General features: G+C 41.5%; 2 protein-coding genes across 3 annotated transcripts; both read left to right on the top strand.

Annotated features, from left to right (window-relative positions):
- Positions 1-1462: 1462 nt before the first annotated feature.
- LOC115738281 (heavy metal-associated isoprenylated plant protein 3-like) lies at positions 1463-4015 on the top strand. Of its 2 annotated transcripts, none has more exons than XM_048284371.1 (6): positions 1463-1594; positions 1714-1882; positions 2309-2544; positions 3188-3275; positions 3436-3770; positions 3806-4015. In XM_048284371.1, exons 1-6 carry the CDS (start codon positions 1586-1588, stop codon positions 3914-3916), a joined length of 948 nt encoding a protein of 315 aa, XP_048140328.1. In that variant the 5' UTR covers positions 1463-1585; the 3' UTR covers positions 3917-4015. The 2 variants fall into 2 exon arrangements, with proteins under 2 accessions (XP_048140328.1, XP_030526728.1); XM_030670868.2 differs by having other exon boundaries at positions 3436-3758; positions 3810-4015.
- An 8973-nt stretch (positions 4016-12988) lies between these two features.
- Positions 12989-17300, top strand: LOC115738238 (ABC transporter F family member 1). Its single transcript, XM_030670810.2, has 6 exons — positions 12989-13138; positions 13239-13513; positions 14455-14528; positions 14620-14830; positions 15039-15273; positions 15859-17300. The coding sequence occupies exons 2-6, from the start codon at positions 13274-13276 to the stop codon at positions 16914-16916; spliced, it is 1818 nt and encodes a 605-aa protein (XP_030526670.1). The 5' UTR covers positions 12989-13138; positions 13239-13273; the 3' UTR covers positions 16917-17300.
- Positions 17301-19038: the final 1738 nt, after the last annotated feature.

The raw sequence follows: 19038 nt of genomic DNA on the forward strand, positions 1-19038 counted from the left end.
AAATTCAAGTTTCCTTAATTTCACACCCACTTTTCTATCTCCTCCCCTCCTCCAAAACACATAAAAATAAAAGAAGTAAAGAAAAAAAGAAAAGAAAGACAATGAAATAAAAGGAAAGAAAAGGGAAATACTCAAATACCCTCATCACTTTCGACCCCAATACCACTTTCCATCGTTTATTTTGCCAAATACTACTCTGCATCCTCCAGCAAAATCTTCACAACCGAAAAGGCCCCATTGCCTTTCCCTCCAACCCAAACACTTCTTTCTGGTCCTATAATGTTAGCTGCTCTTCCTCAAATCCTCATAGCTTAGCTTTAGTTTCTTCCACCCAGCACCATTCCCGATGCATGAGCAGGATGGATAAATGTGTTTTGAGTGATAGTCAAAGAAAAATATGGATAGATCGGAGTGTTTGAGAATGGTGGTTGATGGGTGATGCGAATGCATGATATATTACGATCACTATCAATGCATAAATGATGCACCACCAGCCAAAGATAAAGATGAGGATAGACAATGTTCACCACCGAGGTTTACAGGATGAACCACCCACCAAGGATAATGGATTTCGGGATAGGAAACCTCATCACTATGGCCTAAAGAAAAATTCACCAGCCGAGGACAAAAAGTTTTTGGTTCGCCACCAATGAGCAATCCACTCTCCTAGGATTAAAAAAATTGGGTGGCAGTAAGACATTGGAAATAGACAAAATATTGAAGAGATATGTAGACTACCCAACTAATAAAGACATAGAAACTAGAAAACACATTAAAGGCCTAGGAACCAGAAAATGCAGCAAGATACCTAGAGAGACTTGAACTTTGATTTTTGAGGCCCACAACAAAATTAAGACTCTTAAAACCAAGATTAAATGCATTTGATCATATGCAAAGTAATTAAACTAAAACTCTAAATTCATTCGACAGCCTAGGCAACCAAATAGACACCTTGAAAGATCGACAAACAACAAAGGGAATCATCCACAATAACCTCCCCATTGCTAGGTAGTCTATTAGTAGTTTGGGAATCGACATCAAACTCATAGATTGACAATTAGGTAGTACCGACAACTTGTCGTATATTGAATCGACATCTCCTTTTGTAGGATCAATATCTTCAACTTGGACCTCTCAAATCAAAACGTGGTTTGTACATAAATCGAAAATGTCAATTAACGTGAGGTGCAATTTGGCGTCCGATATGATTTTTTTTTTTTTCATGCAAAGAAATAGTCTATAAAATAGAGGATGAAAAGTGGCATGGGTTAAAAACTGAGAATGATTTTTAGAATTCTTTTTTAAAGGTAAAAAAAGAAGGAAAAGTACACAACATAACAAATTAATCTTCAGCGATCCATCTTGTCATGACCATCGTCCCACCATGATGCATGGCAGAAGCATGGCCATGCCCATCCATTCAAACGCCATCGCCGCTTTACAAGCGCTTTACAAACCAAAATGCTCGCTCGCACTCGCTATAAATCCCCCGCCCTCACTCCACCGGTTCTTCCTCTCCCTCGATCCCCCGATTCTTCCGAGTCTCGCTCATCCACTCAACGCAGGCGAACCCAAATCTCACCGAATGGGCAAAGTGAGTCGACTCGTCCTCTTCCTCGTCCTCGTCCTCATAGGCCCCCCAAGTTCACACCTTTTTTGCCTTCTTCTCGTCTCTCGAGTTTTGGGTTTCTCTCATTTTCTCGGCTGTTGCAGAAGAAGGGCGGCAAAGGAGGAGGCGACGCGAAGGTGGAGGCGAAGAGCAAAGGAGATGGCGAGAACAAGAAGAAGGATGGCGAGAATGGCGTTACGGCGGTCCTGAAGATGGACATGCACTGCGAGGGTTGCGCCGACAAGATCGTCAAACTCGCCAAGAGCATTGACGGTAACTATTGAACATCGTCTACGCTCTCGCTCTCTCTCTCTCTCTCTGACCTAGATGATTTTGTGTAAAGCCGCGCGACGAGACTCTGTTTTCCATTTGCGATTTCAACGTCCTGATTTTTGATTTGTAGCTCTTCCCCCTTTTGACTTTTCGTCATTCCATTCTTTCGTTCTGTTTTAGGAGTCTGAACAGGTGCTCTGAATAGTGGGTCTCGCTTCATTCTTCACCTATTGCGACTTTTTCCAAATCCCCAATGCCAACGATGGCTCCCTGCTCTGTTTTTTTCTTTCTCTGCACTCTGCGTCGACTGTTTTTCGCTCTGCTTTTTGTTTTCTCCTATATCGAGCTCACAGATTCCGAGATTTTGAGGGCAAGTAAGCTGAGAAATCTTGATTGCGACCTGTGCCTTGTGTTGGGTGTGTGAAGGAGTGGAGAAGGCGAAGGCGGATTGGGAGGCGAACAAGCTGACGGTCAGAGGGGAGATGTTGGACCCATTGGAGCTTCGAGAGGAGCTGCAGGAGAAGACGAAGAAGAAGGTGGACCTGGTCTCGCCCCAGCTGCCCAAGAAGGAGAAGGACGGAGACAACAAATCGTCACCGGCATCTTCAGACAACAACAAGAAGGCCAAAGATAAAAAGCCTGAAGACAAGAAACCCAAAGAGGTATCTTCTCCATACATGTTTCCAGGACCATTTTGTCTTCTCTCTGTATTAATGTCTCGTTTGTTCTTGGGATTCCGCATTCCGCATGTGACCTTCGTTTTCATTTCGTTCGTCTCCTTATGCTCTCTCTTCACTCGAGTCCATTTCAAGAAAAACCCAGGAAAATTCAAAAAAAAAAATGAAAAAATAGTTTCTAATTTTTATTTCTTATTAATAACGTTTTATCTTTATGTCTTAAAGACTATAATTTTAGTAAATATTTTCCTCATTTTTGTGAAAGAAAGTTAGGTCATCTCCATTAGGGCGAAGAATCATGCGATCAGGTGGCACGTTGAATGAATGTCGCGAACGGCGGAATTCTTGATTTTGTTGAATTATTTGCACGCCGGGTGATTTTGTCGCCAAATTATGATTATCGCGTCTTTTCGGACCACATCGACCTCGAATTCTATTTGTATTGGAAAGATTCTGCACGTTCGCGCCGCCGATACATGAATTGGTGGTTGGTTTCTCGTTAGGTCGGAATCTGAATTTGTTATTTATTGCGAATCTAAGGTTAGCTTCTTGACAATATATATATTTAAATTGCATTTATTGGATTTTTAATTCCTTGCTAATAATTAGTAACTGAATACAATTTCAGCCTCCGGTGACCACGGTGGTTCTGAAGCTGGACTTGCACTGCTCGGGGTGCATTGACAAGATTTACAAAATTGTCTCGAAAGCCAAAGGTAGGTTCGATTATTTTAATCTCGTCTTATATTTACCTTAACGTGGCAGTAACGTTTTCACGGTTAAATTTAACGTTTGTTTTTTTTTTTTTTCTCGCGGTCGGTGAGATTTGACGACATTGGCAAATCGCTAAGTTAACGGTTTTGGATTTGATCGCAGGAGTGCAAAGCATTGATTTCGACAAGGACAAGGATTTGGTCATGGTGACGGGCGCGGTGGACGCGAAGGCCCTCGTGGAGAGCTTGAAGGAGAAGATAAAGAGGCCGGTCGAAGTCGTCCAGCCGAAGAAGGACAAAGAGGAAGGGGGCGGGGGCGGAGGAAAGAAGAACAAGAAAGGCGGAGGGAACGGTGGTAAGGAAGGAGGAGATGACGCTGCCGCCGGCTATGGCGGCGATCATGATGGGGCGGAGGAGAGCTATGGCGGAGCCGGGGAGTATTTCGGAGGGAACATAATGGAGCACAATCGAGTCCCGCCGGGATACATGTACAATTACGGGTCCATGTACGCAAACCCCGTAAACCCGCCGGGATACATGTACAATTACGGGTTCATGTACGGAAACCCCGGAAACCCGTTGCACGCGCCTCAGATGTTCAGCGACGAGAACCCGAACGCGTGCCGCATCATGTGATGGCGTGAATTTATGACGACAGTAGAGCTCTGATTATACATGGTGATATGTTTGGAAGCAGGTATTTGGAAATAACTGTATATATGAGGAGAACATTAGAGAGAGGAGGGAAAAAAAATTTAAGATGGGGAAGATGTTTTTGGTTGGGGGGATGGGGCAGTTTATGGGTAAGGGTTGACTTTCAAGATTAGTTCTGTCAATTAAGTTTGATTTGGACTATGGTTATGGAATATTGAAATATTGGTTTTTCTTCCTTAGTTTTTGGTACTTTTTTGCTTTTTTTTTTGTTCATTTATTTTGGTTTTTATTCCCGGTTTCGGCCTGAATGAAGGAGGCAAGGCAACTGCTATATGCAGCCTTGTGACAGGAAGACAAATATTTTTTTAAAAATAATTATTTTTATAGTTTGAAATAATTACTTGATAAATATATTTGTATTATTGATTATAATTTATATTTACAATATTTTTGTAAATGATGGATATATTTTTTGTTCATTTATTTTTGTAGGTGATTTAGTGTTATCGTTACTAGAAAATTATTTTTCAAATTATTTGCCAAAGCGAAACAAATGGGGCTTAAAATTTTTTTTTTTATAATTTGTCATGTAGTCTTTTCGATCGATATTGGCTAGAATTTGTTGAAGTGGTCTTTTTTTTTCCCCTTATTTCACTTCGCCTAATGAAGGAAATAAGGAAAAAAGAAAAAGGAAAGAAAAGAAAATGAAACAAATTAAAAAGTTAGAAAATGAAAAAATTACTCATTGGCCATGCCATTTAGGATAGCTGACATGCAAGTTAACGATTTTCGATCAAATTTTATCGAAAGGACTATATTGATAAACTGTCAAAAAATTTAGGATTAGATTGATCAAGGTAAATAGTTTAGGAATGAATTGGTCGTCACACAAAAAATTTAGGACTTTTTATACGATTATCTTTATTTTTGGAGCCAGACATTTTTTTTGGTCGGATTTTTTTTTTGTCAGAATTTTTTTTGGTCGAATTTAATGGGTGCTTTTTTGGGGTATCTGTTTTAGATTAAAAATAAAATTGGTTCTTTCATGGGATTTTTTTTTCTTTTTGTCCATCAATTGAGTTGCATAGTTGAGCTGCTTTTTTCCTCACAAGCATTTAAACTTTGGAGGAAGACCGTACAAAAAGACGGGGAACACCTGTCTCTTTAAAGTTTAAGGCAGGACAGAATGTGGACACCACTCGCCAAATCCAGCTGGCACTAAGGCGACATACTTTAATGAATCCAAAATCGAAATTGGCACATGATCTGGGAGATTCTCATCTTGCGGAAATAAACAACAAAAGATAAGGACAAACAAAATAAAATAAGCAGTTATGAAAAATTTCAAATCGGTACGTTTATAATAAATTTACTTTAAATTGATTTTTTTATCACCAAAAATTCTAAACTAATATATATATAATAAAATTACGCTTCATTAGTTTTCGTTAATTTTTACTTTTAGATTGTTGAGTTTGATGATACATGATAATTGGCAGGTGACGGTTTGAGATTTTTATCTTTCGCTTGTCACATGTATATATTGGTTTGGGATTTTTCGTGTGAGAATGCCATGAGCTCCTCTATCCATAAAGAGCTTATACGAGCTCGGGGACTATTTCCATGTCGACGGACGATTTCGCGGTCCTAGAGGTAACTAATTATTTCAAAAGAAACTTAATTAAGGTATTTCGTGGTATTAACCCTAAAATAAATAAATTGGACATGGTATATACGTGGTTCGTTAGCACTATGTTATGAAAAGAGTAGTATAATATTCCACTATAGATAAGCAATATATTTCCAACACACTTGATTAATTTCACTATAAATCAAACGATAAATACACAAATATTCAAGTCAATTAAACACGCTCAGCATTTTACTTTTCGATCGGGTGGTGTCCAGACCGGCATCCGTGCACCTTGATTATTCCACTCATCTAATGTTTTTGCCACCCTTTAGATATATCAATCTCCACTGGTAGCATTTATCGCTTTGAAGAATGGGAATTCTTCTCATCATTTTCTCTATCGAACGTTTGCATTTTACAAAAGGAGACTGATTACATAAGTGCGCAACCAGGGCTTGAACGCTGCATATATACATGTATACGGCGCGGTAACAAACGCCCCAAACCTAACGGGACGTAAACGCGAGATATCCGTGACGGACTCCAAAAACACTTCGGCTCGGACCACCTTGCTTAGAATCTGATCGGCTTCAAAAGTCCGCAAAGTCCAATTCCGGACTTTCCTTCATTGATGTCACATTCGGGATCGGCAATTCCACACGATCGTGCTAAAAACGGGTCTCAAATTCGAAACATATTTCTAGCAACGAGAACGTAGCCCCCTGCAAAACATCACTTCCTCCTCACTTGTGGATAATAACAAGCTAAAGTCACCTTCGCCAATTGATATGCCCCACTAAACAAACGTCGGCATCCTCGATCTCTCTCTTTTTCTATGTGGATCTTGAAATCATTGTAAGGAATTCGGATGACACTACACGTGTGTCCTCGACTAAAACTAGCGGACAACGGAGTTCGATCGAGCTTGCACGAATCTTTTGTCGCATTCGCGGTGCGTGCGTGTGCGCTTCGATTTCTTTCCATGCTGCTTTTTGCTAAAGCAGTTTTGGTAGAGTTCGACGCCACGGACAGCTACTAATCCTCTCTTTAAGCAAAACCTCCATCGCTCCTTCGCCGGAAGCTGCACACCTTCTCTTCTCCGTGACCCGTCTCGATCAAGTCCATTTACCAAAGAGTCGTATGTCGGGTCGCTCGATTTGGATGCGACAGCGCCTGTCCGTGCACAAATCACGCGCACGGCTTCCCATATCATTAGATGATCGTGAACTTCTCTCACTCTCAAAAATTAGTCTAAATGGCGAGATTTTCCCTCACGCTTATAAAGTGTCCATCAAGCCATTCCTCTCACACCTGTGTTTAGGTCGGAACAGCAACAACTCCTCTTAGTGACTGCTATTGGGCTTAGGTCGAAGCAGCAACAACTCTATTCGAGTGACTGGTAAATTCAGGCTTGTTGATAAATTGGGCTCTGCTCGAGCTTTTCTCACCCTTAAAAGCTAGTTCAAAGTGCGAAATTTTTCCCCATATTTATAAACCGATCGCTAGCCCTTTTCAAAATCGACATGGAATAAATCTCAATACATATTCAAAGCGAATCGAACATGGTTATCTTCATGATGGTAATCGATTGGTATCGAGAAGGCGTTAGTCTTATCTTACCCATCGGAAAATCGTGTTTTTTTTTTTTTTTTTGCCCCTTTTCCCAAACCAATCGCGGTGAAATCGCTTGTCGTGGGTCGACGAGTGTGAAGATTGAAGCTAAGTGTGTACATGGACCTGACTTTCAGGGGGTGTTGAGGAAGGTGGGACATTGCCAATTATTGAGGCGGCAAACGAGCTCTCTCCCTCAATCATCTCATATGCTTCCAATTTGTTCATGTCCCATCTTCTTTCTCTTTTTATCTTTGTTTGTTTTTTTTTGGTTTTATTCTAAGCAAAGCCGTGCAATGTCAGTGGCCAAGCGGGTGTGGAAAGTTCAGGCACCTTCCTCTTCCAACCATTATTATCCAAACGGCAAAAAAAAAAAAAAAAAATCCATGCATTGGTTGCATTTAATTGGATTTTGGAGACTTTCTTTTTGAGAAAATACAATCGATTTTGGGTTAAATAAGTTTTTCGAAATGTAAATAATGCTTCGATCGATTGTAATTTAAAAGTACATTGAGAAGTACTTGATTGGACGGTGTTTGGAAATGCTCAGGCCACACGATCCGAAGTGAGGGTTGCACGACCCCAGCAAGGGCCACCCAGAAGTTGCGCGACCTCAGCGATGGGCCGCCGGCGATGTCGCGGGGGCTGAAAAATCGGTGAGGGCATAAGCTTTAGGAAGGGTATAAAATCGAAAGGAAGAAAAAACGTATTATCATTCCGGAAATGGTAAAACCCAAATCTCCTCCGGATCTTACTCGGGCTAAAGGACTTGAGACGACTTGGGAACCGCAATGCATCGTCTCAACACTCCCCAAACAAAATTTCGTCACACGCCTTAGCATTTGACCAAAAGCTTTTTGATAAAGTGGCTGCCAAACGCAATCACGCTGTTAAATGTTCCCCCCCCACAAAATTATATGTCGCGATTAATCATGGATGCCACGTCAGCAATGATTAAATATATATAACCTGAGAATTTTGAAGTCAACATCGACCGTCGTGGTCATGCTTGCCAAACTCTAGTGGCAAGAAGCATTGAGTACCCGGAAGATCAAACGTGTGATCATGCTTGTCCTTTGACCAAAAGGAAACCCGACATTGTTGACTCAAAATCTCGCCGCCTTTCATTATCGTTTAGACTTTATTGAGAGAAGATCTCAAGTTCTGTAATCTAGACTTCTCCCGTGGGTTCTGGAATAAAAACTAAATTCCCCTAAAGAGAATTGCTTATACCTAAATCGTGCAAGCCCTATTAACCCCATGCTAATACAAAATGAGAAAAAAAAAAGAGAGAGAGAGATATTTTTTCCAGAGATTAGAAAAAAATATTAAAAACTGTAAGAATACGAATAATTTCTCGAAAAAGGATAACGGTAAAATGGAGGGTGCCTTAATATTTCAAGAAAAAAAAATAAGGTGCATGAATTGTGGAGCGCCGCATCCATATTGCTATGGTAATTATAGACAAAAGGATATCGAAAGCGCCAAATTTTGTGTATGGCGCTTACTTTAGTGCCAAAAACTTTTTTCGGATCTCTTAAGAACCAATTTTTTTTTAAAACGATTAGTTAAGTGTCAACTCGCTTGATAAAAAATCTTGCATGTCATTTTTTTTAATTAATAACTTAAGCTTAAGCCTACGTGGTTGGCCAAAGAATCGAATCAGCAATAAAAAGGTTAAAAGTTTAAAAAAATCAAAAATAAAAACTAAGCCATAATTTTGATTATTTTTAAGTAAAATTGTTCACTTGGATTGAATTTTTTATAAAAAAAATTCCACAACGATTGATTTTTTAAAAATTTGCCACTTTGACTCCACATGAACTGATTTTTGGGAAAAAAAATTAACACGTAATATTAAAAATATAATAATAAATGTCAGATAATTTGTTTGATTGGAATTTCTTGTTGTTGACACTTAATAATCATTTTTTTTTTCGATTTGGCACTTAAAGTGAGCCGACAAAATTTTTTTTAACACTAACCCGAGTGTCATACGCAAATTTTGACGCTTGTGATGCACTTTTACTACTAATTATAGCATACCCCGTCAATATTAACATAGTTAATTGAGCGACACCGTGAAAATTGTAGTATTATTGTATTTACTCTAGCAATATGTGCTCTAATTTTCATTTAATACTATTAGCGATGTGTTTGAGATGGTTGCCATGCATGTGAATGCGGTAGACATGCATGTGCATGTAATGCCCACGACATGCCAAGCATGAGTACAGCGTGGGGCCCGCAACGCTTCCTCCGTCTTTTCAGAACTTTACATAAAGTGTTTGAGGGGTTGGGAAGAGGAAAGGCCAATCAATTCTTAATTTCACAAATAAATGAATAAAAGAGAATGAGGAACAAAAAAAAAAAAAAAAAAACACCGAGGAAAAGGGCAAAAGTTCAACGTTGTATCAATTGGAGAAGCAAATTGCACGGCGGCGTCAGGAATTTCGAATATTCCACGTGGGTTCAATTATGGGAAATTGACCCAAAAAAAAAAAAAAGGGATGAGATTCTTAATCCTTATGTGGAATCAACTGAATTCAAGCACATCCAGGCGTTTTCTGTCTGCCAAACCAGCTCAAACAAACCTCATGAAGTCAGCCATTAATGCCTACCAAATCCGCAGACTCGGTTGCCGATTCCGTCGTCGATCGGGAGATCATTCGATGCGCTTGATATACGTATGCATCGAGTTGAATCTGGACCGTCAAATCCGATGAAATACACGTGAAATTCAAGTAAACCCACCATCGATTCCGATGGTTTCGATTCCGTTTAATATGCGCACAACATTCATGTAATGGCCGGGGATATTTCGAGATTCGATCGATACAAAATTTAAGGCCTAAAAGTCAGCGTGCGTGCACGGATGAATGGATGCCTTTGTGAACATTAGGGGGGAGCTTTAAGGGGGGAAGAAATCAAAGGGAAATAAAGTAAATTTGGGTTCAGATTCCCATCCATGTGATGAACGAAGGGTTCTTTGTGGAAATTTTTCACACTAGACGTGATGATTGCATGAGCACATCCCCCATGTGTCATAGGCCTAAAATGAAACTAAAGTAGATGGCTTTTTCTCTCCCTTTTTTTTTTTTTGTTGGGAAGGACTTTTTCTCTCCTTTTTCCTCTCTTTTTCTAAACTTTTTTTTATTGCTTTTTGTTTTTTTACTTTGGGTATCTAGAGAGGTTGCCAACTTCAATTGTTTTGTGAGTGGAATGTTCAAAAAGATGAGTGTGGTGAGGAGATTTGAATTTTCTTTTCATGCATAATCGCAGAAAGTTAAAAACCCGTTTGAAAATACGACGGTTTGAGCGGATCGACGTAAATTTGTATGGATGTGACTCGCAAATATGGACGTGGATTTTGTGCCTTTCGATGATGTGAGTATGTGTATGACGCGGGAATACCCGAATCCTAACATGAATCCTGTCGATTTGATGCTATTTTCGATCCTCGAATAAACAATTAGGGTCTGTATGGAAACGTTTCTATTCTTGAGAACATATTTGGAACAAAAATATTTTTTTGTGTTTCTGTTCCCGGCTATGATTTTCGGGAAACAGAAACGCGTTTGGCAAGTACAAAAAAACATATTTTTTTACCAAAAGGAATGATCTATAACCAGTGGCCGGCGACCGGCGGCGACGGTGGGCGACCGGTGGCGGCCGCTTCGGCTCCTCGCCAACGATGGTGAGCGATAGTGACTTGCACAAACTCGCCCTCAAGTTGCTTCTAAAAAGTGTTCCAAAATTTAGAAACAAGTTTTTTTTTGTTTCTCATTTTTGCTCCAAAAGTGTTTTTGTTTCTCAAAATTTTTTTACCATACGCGTTTCTGGAGTATTACCATACAAACCTTTAAACCAGTTCTCCCTCGAAAATCACTTGGAACCAAGCTTACCCATACCCCCATTCTCGACTTTCGAATGCCACGCGCTACATGCTGTCAATCCAACGCCCTATGCATTCTAGAAAATTATTATAATATATGTAGATTGTAGATACATAAGTCTTAGCATGTCATCATTAACTCAAATAATTTATGACGCAACTCCTAACTTTTGACCATCGCTTCTTAGAAATCCACAAGAAAAGGCTCATCAGCCTGAAGGTTTTGAGCCAATGGTCTTGATGGGCCTCAAGACCTTGGGCCGAGTTAATTGGGCCTGAGGTGAGCTGATTTTGAGAGCTGTGCCGGGACGAGCTTACCTAGTTTGGTCTTCTTGCTTGAAGTCGCAAACGAAGTGACATGGGCCTTTGCCGGGTCTTCTCCTTGCACTCCTTGGGAACATTGGATGCATGACTATTCCTCGCAAGAATTAAAACATTAAATCGGGTTCGAACCTAGGCGCGCAACATTGAAATGTAAAGTTGTGATAACAAATGGAGATCTTAGTCTGTGCTCGCTATTGAAAATTGGATTCGATGATTAGTTGCCTTGTTTGGTCCGAAATGTCACATATCCGATCTTTGAGCGTGACCCCGAATATTGTTATGATGATTCATCTTGTTATATGAAATTTGCTTTGTATTTAAAGTTGTTTGTATTTTTCTTGGTTTGCATTTGGACTATGTTGTTTCTCTACTGTGTTTCTACGAAAATGAATAAAATGTTACTTTGATGAAAGGAAAAAAATTGGATTCAAATCCAATGGGCATAAGCTACTCACCAAGGAGTTGACATTGAATTTATACCTTTTAAATGGGGCTGAAAATAATGTTGTACATGATGAGAGCCCGCCTTTGGAGTCAAGGTCACGACACGAATCTCGCCAGCTGCGAGCAAATTGCTAGCTAACTCGCGAGAGAAGACTTAAGGACCGAGCTTAAGAGATTTGCAAGGTCTTGCAGGGCGTGTCATGAACTTCATGCAGCCGGATACCAAAAGTTCAAAGACGATAATGGAAGTATGATCACGATCATTTTCAAGATCTGCATTGATACGCAAAACAGTGGCCGCCATGTTTGTCTCGATTGGCATCACTTTGAACTTCGATTCGGCATGGCCGAGCTCGAATTTACCGAAGCACGATGGATATTCAGGTATGTATATATATAAATGTATGTATTCATTTGATAGCGCAACGAATGTATCGCAACATATGGAAAACATTCCTATGCGTTACGAGTCGCGCAAGTCAAATGTTACCGATTTCGGTGCACGAGCTGCTCAAATCCGACTTAGTGGTCTAGTTGTTGGGCTTATGTACAATAGTAGGGATTCCGCTCATTTGCAGTTTGTGCCGTCCTCTGTAAGGGCAGGTGAGTAATTTCACATATAACCTATTACCATCCCATTCGGTGTAAAATATCTAAAAGAGGACAAAGAAGCAAGGCACACCTGTAGCCGCAGTTAGACAGAAAAATGAATGGTTAAATTAATATCTAAATTACCCTAATCGTATTGAATTTTACGTCATACATTCGGACGTTTAAAACTAAGCAGTATTATCTTTTCATATCATAAGGTGAACTCAAAGCACTCTATTATTATTATTTTTTTCGTGCTATCTTTTACACGCTAATATTTATATTTTTGCGAAAATTTTGAGAGTTCTGATTTTTCAATAAGGTCAAAAAAGCGCTGGTAGGGATATTTTGATTAGGTAAAAAAGCAAGACTATTCAAACCACAACGTATGGCATACTTCGGGCATCGAATATTCTAAAGGCGAGGGGCATGCGAAAAGTCCAAAGTGCCCTTAACAGGTTGCAGAGCCATCATCGTTCGTATTCCTCTCGACACGTGGCGTCCGAAATTCCCCTTAACCCTCGTGTGAGTCGGACGATTTCACACGCCACTCGTCGTCCCCTATAAATACCTCGCGATCTCCCCTACATTCCCGAAACCTCAGCAGCGACGGTGCTCGTGCTCGATCTAGCGAGAACTTCGATTTGCGGACTTCGGACATCGACGAAGCACCACCGAGCTCCAAACCTAGATCGGCTCCCGTTCCACGCCCAGGTAACTCTCGATTACCTTCGGCTCGCGAATGCTCTTGGCGCTGATCGATGCGCTTCTGGATTCGGCAGGTGGTTTAGTCGTTTGTTTGGTTCTTGTCTAGGGTTTGCTTTTTTTTTTTGGGGGTGCTGTTGAAAGATGGTGTCCGACGCGAGCAAGAAGAAGGCTGCTCAGAAGAAGGCGGCGGCTGCGGCCAAGAGAGGAGGAAAAGCTGCGGCTGCGGGGGCATCGTCAAAGGCGGCGGCGGCGGCAGCGTCTGCTGCTGCCGAGACGCAGAATGGAGCCGATAAGTTGGCCGATGGCGTCGGGAATATGGTTATTTCGGATCGGACTTGTACCGGAGTGCTCTGCTCGCATCCTCTCTCCAGGGATATTCGTGTAAGTGCGCTCTTCCATGGTTTACTTGGTGGACGGGATGATACGATTTCAATCTGTGGGTTTTGTTATGAATTAGCGGTCAGATTTGAAGATTCGGAGTTTGTCTACGGCCGAACTTTGTACATGTTCATTGATAGATGTGGTGTTTTTAGTGAATTTCGCTGATTGGAGTGGGCGGTTGGTGTTTGACGGCCTGTTTGGTTGCTGTCGATGATTTGATACTGGTCTAAATTCTTGTAGATAACCTTTTATTGTTATGTAACATTTAAGAATTTTAAGACAGGATATGGCTATTTCAGTCCGGAAATTATCGTTGAAATTAATGGGTTGAGGGGACTTTCATTGAATGGATGAACGAAAAAGTTGCGCTTGAGGAGGAACCTTACTATACTTCATAAAATGACCTAGAGGCGCTTTCGTTAGTTAAATTGTATAGAAATATTGCTACTTGATCTAAATGAGGAAGCTCTGTGTGGTCAATCTGGTCGTGTCGAGTGAAAGAGGTGAAATATGTTTTCTTTAGCAACACTATTATTTGTCAGTGTCATTTCGAGCATGTCCTTGTATCCTAGCATCTCAGAGCCAGTATATTAGCAAATGTGCTAAGCCTAGGAGGGTAGCTAACTGTACACTACGTAAGCACATTAGAACTGGGATTGCGGGTCTGGATTTACTCCTGCCCTGCCTCATGTGCCAAACAACATGCCCTGCCGTTTGACATCTCACTGGATGTCCCGGGTATCTCAATTCTTACTTTCAACCAGTATTGTGTTGCTCTTTCTGGAGGGTGTTTTTCTGAATAAATGGATCTTGGTCAACATCTTGTCTGTTTGAGTATGATTGAGATATTTACGTTGTTCCATCATATGAGGGATTGTTTTATTTTGGGTCACTATATCTGTCATTGAATAGTCCTGACTTGAGATCCTTGCTTGCTGCAGATAGAGTCTCTCTCACTTACATTTCATGGACATGATCTTATTGTTGATTCTGAGCTGGAGCTTAACTATGGCAGGTGTGTGGGATATTACATGTGTGAGTATGTAAATCAAGCAAGATGTCTTTGGAAGTTAATAGCTTATGTAATTACCATTTTCAATTTGTAGGCGATACGGCTTGCTTGGATTAAATGGATGTGGGAAATCCACACTCCTAGCTGCAGTTGGTTGCAGAGAGCTTCCAATACCAGACCACATGGATATATTTCATTTAACTAGAGAAATTGAAGCTTCAGACATGTCTTCACTCGAGGCCGTCATTAGCTGTGATGAGGAGAGATTGCAATTAGAAAAAGAAGCTGAAGCCTTGGCAGCACAGGTGCGTCTTGCAGCATCTGTCCTAGTTTTAATGAGTTCCAACGATTGCTCCGTAATTTGTATTAGCTTTGCCATACTTATTTCCTACTGAAGGAAGGAACTCTAGAGACTGTAAAGTAGAGCTGGCCACATGGTGTTATTATTTTGTCCCGCTGTTGCTTGGTAATTAATGACATATTTTCCCTGTTCTTTTATATCTTTTTCTTCAGGATGATGGTGGTGGAGAAGCTCTGGATCGTATTTATGAGCGCTTGGAAGCTATGGATGCAGCGACTGCAGAGAAACGTGCTGCTGAGATATTGTTTGGTCTTGGCTTTGATAAGAAGATGCAGGCGAAGAAGACTCGAGATTTCTCTGGTGGCTGGAGAATGAGGATTGCATTAGCACGAGCTCTCTTTATGAATCCTACTATACTGTTGCTTGATGAACCAACGAACCACCTTGGTAAGTTAAATCAGCTTATAGTTAACCCATTGCGTTTGCAGCTTTTTGATTTTTGTGGCTTTTGAGAATTTGGTTTAGTCATTGTTGGTGCTAGTTGTTCTACTCCTTTTCTCAGGATCAGTGGCTATATCAGTGGCCTTCCCAGCATATTCCTATGGGTTAAGACGATGAATGTGTATAGTTTGGTCTAGTTGACAAGAGCAGACAAAATTAAAGATAATATCTCCGCTCACCAATATACAATATAGGCATGTTTGGACAGATATCTAAGTTTTTGTGATAGATGCAACATTTTCTTTTAATCCTAAAAACATAACATTCTTACAATATGCAAATGATGACATGTAAATTCAATATATTTTAGCCATAATCTGATGAAATGGGAATAATGTTTTCAAAGCAAAAAAAGTAATTTTTTACTTAAACTTAATTCTAAGCAAACAAGCCCTACATTGCTAGAGCTAGACCTTTGATGTAGTTAGATTATTGTCTATTGGCTATTTTAAGGTATTATCTCCCAATGTGCAATTTTTTCTGATGTTCATCCTTTCAGTAACTAATCTGTTGATTACGATCCCTGTGCAGATCTGGAGGCTTGTGTCTGGCTTGAGGAGACATTGAAGAATTTTGAGAGGATCCTTGTTGTCGTATCTCATTCACAGGATTTTCTGAACGGTGTTTGTACGAACATCATTCACATGCAAAATAAGAAATTGAAGATCTATAGTGGCAATTATGATCAGTATGTTCAGACCCGTTCGGAACTGGAAGAAAATCAGATGAAACAGTACAAGTGGGAACAGGAGCAGATTGCTTCCATGAAGGAATACATTGCCCGCTTTGGGCATGGGTCTGCAAAATTGGCCCGTCAGGCCCAGAGCAAAGAAAAGACTCTAGCCAAGATGGAGCGTGGTGGGCTTACTGAAAAGGTTGCGAGGGACAAGGTCCTGGTTTTCCGCTTTGTTGATGTTGGGAAGCTTCCCCCACCAGTGCTCCAGTTTGTAGAAGTAACCTTTGGTTATACACCTGATAATCTACTCTATAAGAATCTTGATTTTGGGGTTGACTTGGACTCTAGAGTTGCTCTGGTGGGACCCAATGGAGCAGGAAAGAGCACGTTGCTGAAGCTAATGACAGGGGACTTGGTACCTCTAGATGGCATGGTCCGGCGACATAATCATTTAAGGATTGCACAGTTCCACCAACACCTGACTGAGAAACTCGACATGGAGTTGTCGGCACTCCAGTTCATGATCAAAGAGTACCCTGGGAATGAGGAGGAGAAGATGAGGGCGTCAATTGGCAAGTTTGGTCTGACCGGCAAGGCCCAGGTGATGGCCATGAAGAACTTGTCCGATGGTCAAAGAAGCCGAGTGATCTTTGCATGGTTGGCATTTAGGCAGCCTCACATGCTTTTGCTGGATGAACCGACTAACCATCTGGACATCGAAACAATCGACTCTCTTGCTGAGGCATTGAATGAGTGGGACGGGGGCTTGGTGCTGGTGAGTCACGATTTCAGGCTCATAAACCAGGTGGCTCATGAGATTTGGGTGTGCGAAAATCAAGCAGTGACTCGATGGGAGGGTGATATTATGGACTTCAAGATGCATCTGAGGAGTAAGGCTGGCTTATCGGACTGAACTCTATTGTAGGACGAAGATGATGATGATGATCACCCTCTAGTAGTAATAAATTGCAAAACAGGGTTTTGTGACACTATTGATATCAGTGCTCGAGGCTTAAAAGCATGGACCCGCCATCGCAGTTGCCATGCAAGCCATTAGGGCAAGATGAGGGATACCGTGAGGCTTGGTTATTATTTCAAGCCTACAGGTGACCTCCACATGATATTTTTTTTGTCTGCTGGTCCCTCACCGCTAGTGATTTACTACTATAGCAGGGCAAGACCTACTCTTAGATTTTTTGTTGGATGAATCGTTATGTCAATTCTGTCGAGTTCGACACTGGAGTATGAGTTTGTACTATTACTACTACTAAATCAGATAATTATGATTTCGGTTTTTCTTACTTGCGCTGTAGAGTGTGTAAAGCCCTGTCCAATCTCGTGGCCACTAGAGGTGGCTGTAACCTACATCCGTGTTCTTTGGTGTCGATGCGGGCGAGTATCTCGTACAGCGAACTCTGGTTAAATTTGAAGAGTAAGTTGCGTTGGGCGTCAGAGTAACCGTGTGTTCCCCGCAATTTGGGTGACGGCAGTTTGTGCTGGTTTTAAATGTTTGTTTTTACTGCTGTCATCGTATATGACAGAGCTATAGCATATCGTGACCAGCAAGATGCACGGTTACTCTATTCAAGCTGTCTGGTAGATTTTTGTGGTCCAGCCGCTGCCGGTGGACAAAGTGGTGAACACAGTTATTGATGCTCCTCCCCTCCCTCTTTGGGTTGCTGTCAGGTGAAGCAGGAGAGGCCGAGGCATTTACGACCCGACCGCATTGCATGAATTGCATGACGCTCCTCCCCTGTGATCACATTATAAATGCACTTCCCAGCTGTTGGCCGAGTCGAGCACACATTTCCTCTCTGCCGCACACGAGCCCGACACACATGCACTGATTTTTCGTTAATTCTACGTCCGCTTTCCATTTGAGAACGGTCCGTCCATCGAACTGTTTCGAACATTATATCATAAAGGTTTTTTTTTCTTTTTAGTCGGGAACATTACCTTGTAAGTTTTATTTTGGTCTGAGCATCACATTATAAGTTTTTTTTTTGGATCGAAAAGAGAAGCGTAGCCTCATTACATCATTAGTAGAAAAACCCTTTTTTTAGCGTAGTCTCACACTGCAGATGATAATGAATCCGTCTCGCAAATTAAAAGAAAAGAAAAGCCTCGGTGGATCTAAGCAATATCTTTTACTAAACAAAGCGTCCATATCTTTTTACTAAAACAAAGCGTCTTACATAGACATTGGAGACTTTCAAGTGTCACCGGCGAAACAGCAAACAAAATTTGAGTACATTGTCATCGCCAGCGGAAACCAAAAACATGGTCCAACACAGAGAGCCTATACAATCCAAACATGGCTCTCGTCTCGGGCACTAAGTTGAAGATAGTTCGGACAACACATATGTACTTCTACTATTCTCTTTCTTTTTCGCCTCCCACGTGCGAACGATGGTTATCCATCCAAAGACTGATTGGAATCAAGGCCTGGTCGGGCTAGGCGTGGAACACCGTGACGACCCGAGAGGCTCGTAGTTCACGTACCGGCTCGGAGCGGACGAGTGCCCGAACCCCTTTGGCATGCAGTTCCTCAGCTGCTTCCCCCCGAAGACGGGCCCCCCCTTGCGGTGGAACGGGCGCCTCATTGTCACATGCTCTTTTGAGTCTGGGAGTAGGGGGATCATTGTGCTCGGGACGCTGGATAGCATTGCCCCTCCTCGCGCCGCCGAGGTGAGGTCCACCGAAGCCAACAAAAGGAGGACGAGAACGACCGATGAAGCAGACATTCTTCGATGAGAAATCTCTCGAACGAATGATTCCTCTGAAAGCTTGGTGAGAGATGAGAGGGGGGTATGCTTATGACATGGGCTTGTGTGCGTTCGAAGTTGATGTATATATATGGTAAAAGAGAGGGGCAAAAGGAAGGAGGGGGTGTCATAAATGGGCTCGTGAGGAGGTGATGAAAAGTGCGGAGAGATGGAGAACCCAGCTCATAGAGAGAGAGAGAGAGAGGCCATGAGTGAATGAGTTGGTGAGGTGGGTGTTCTTGCTTCTCCATCTTCTTCTTTTCACCATTT

The sequence above is a fragment of the Rhodamnia argentea genome, chromosome 8 (genome assembly GCF_020921035.1).
Source record: "Rhodamnia argentea isolate NSW1041297 chromosome 8, ASM2092103v1, whole genome shotgun sequence".
Lineage (NCBI taxonomy): Eukaryota > Viridiplantae > Streptophyta > Magnoliopsida > Myrtales > Myrtaceae > Rhodamnia > Rhodamnia argentea.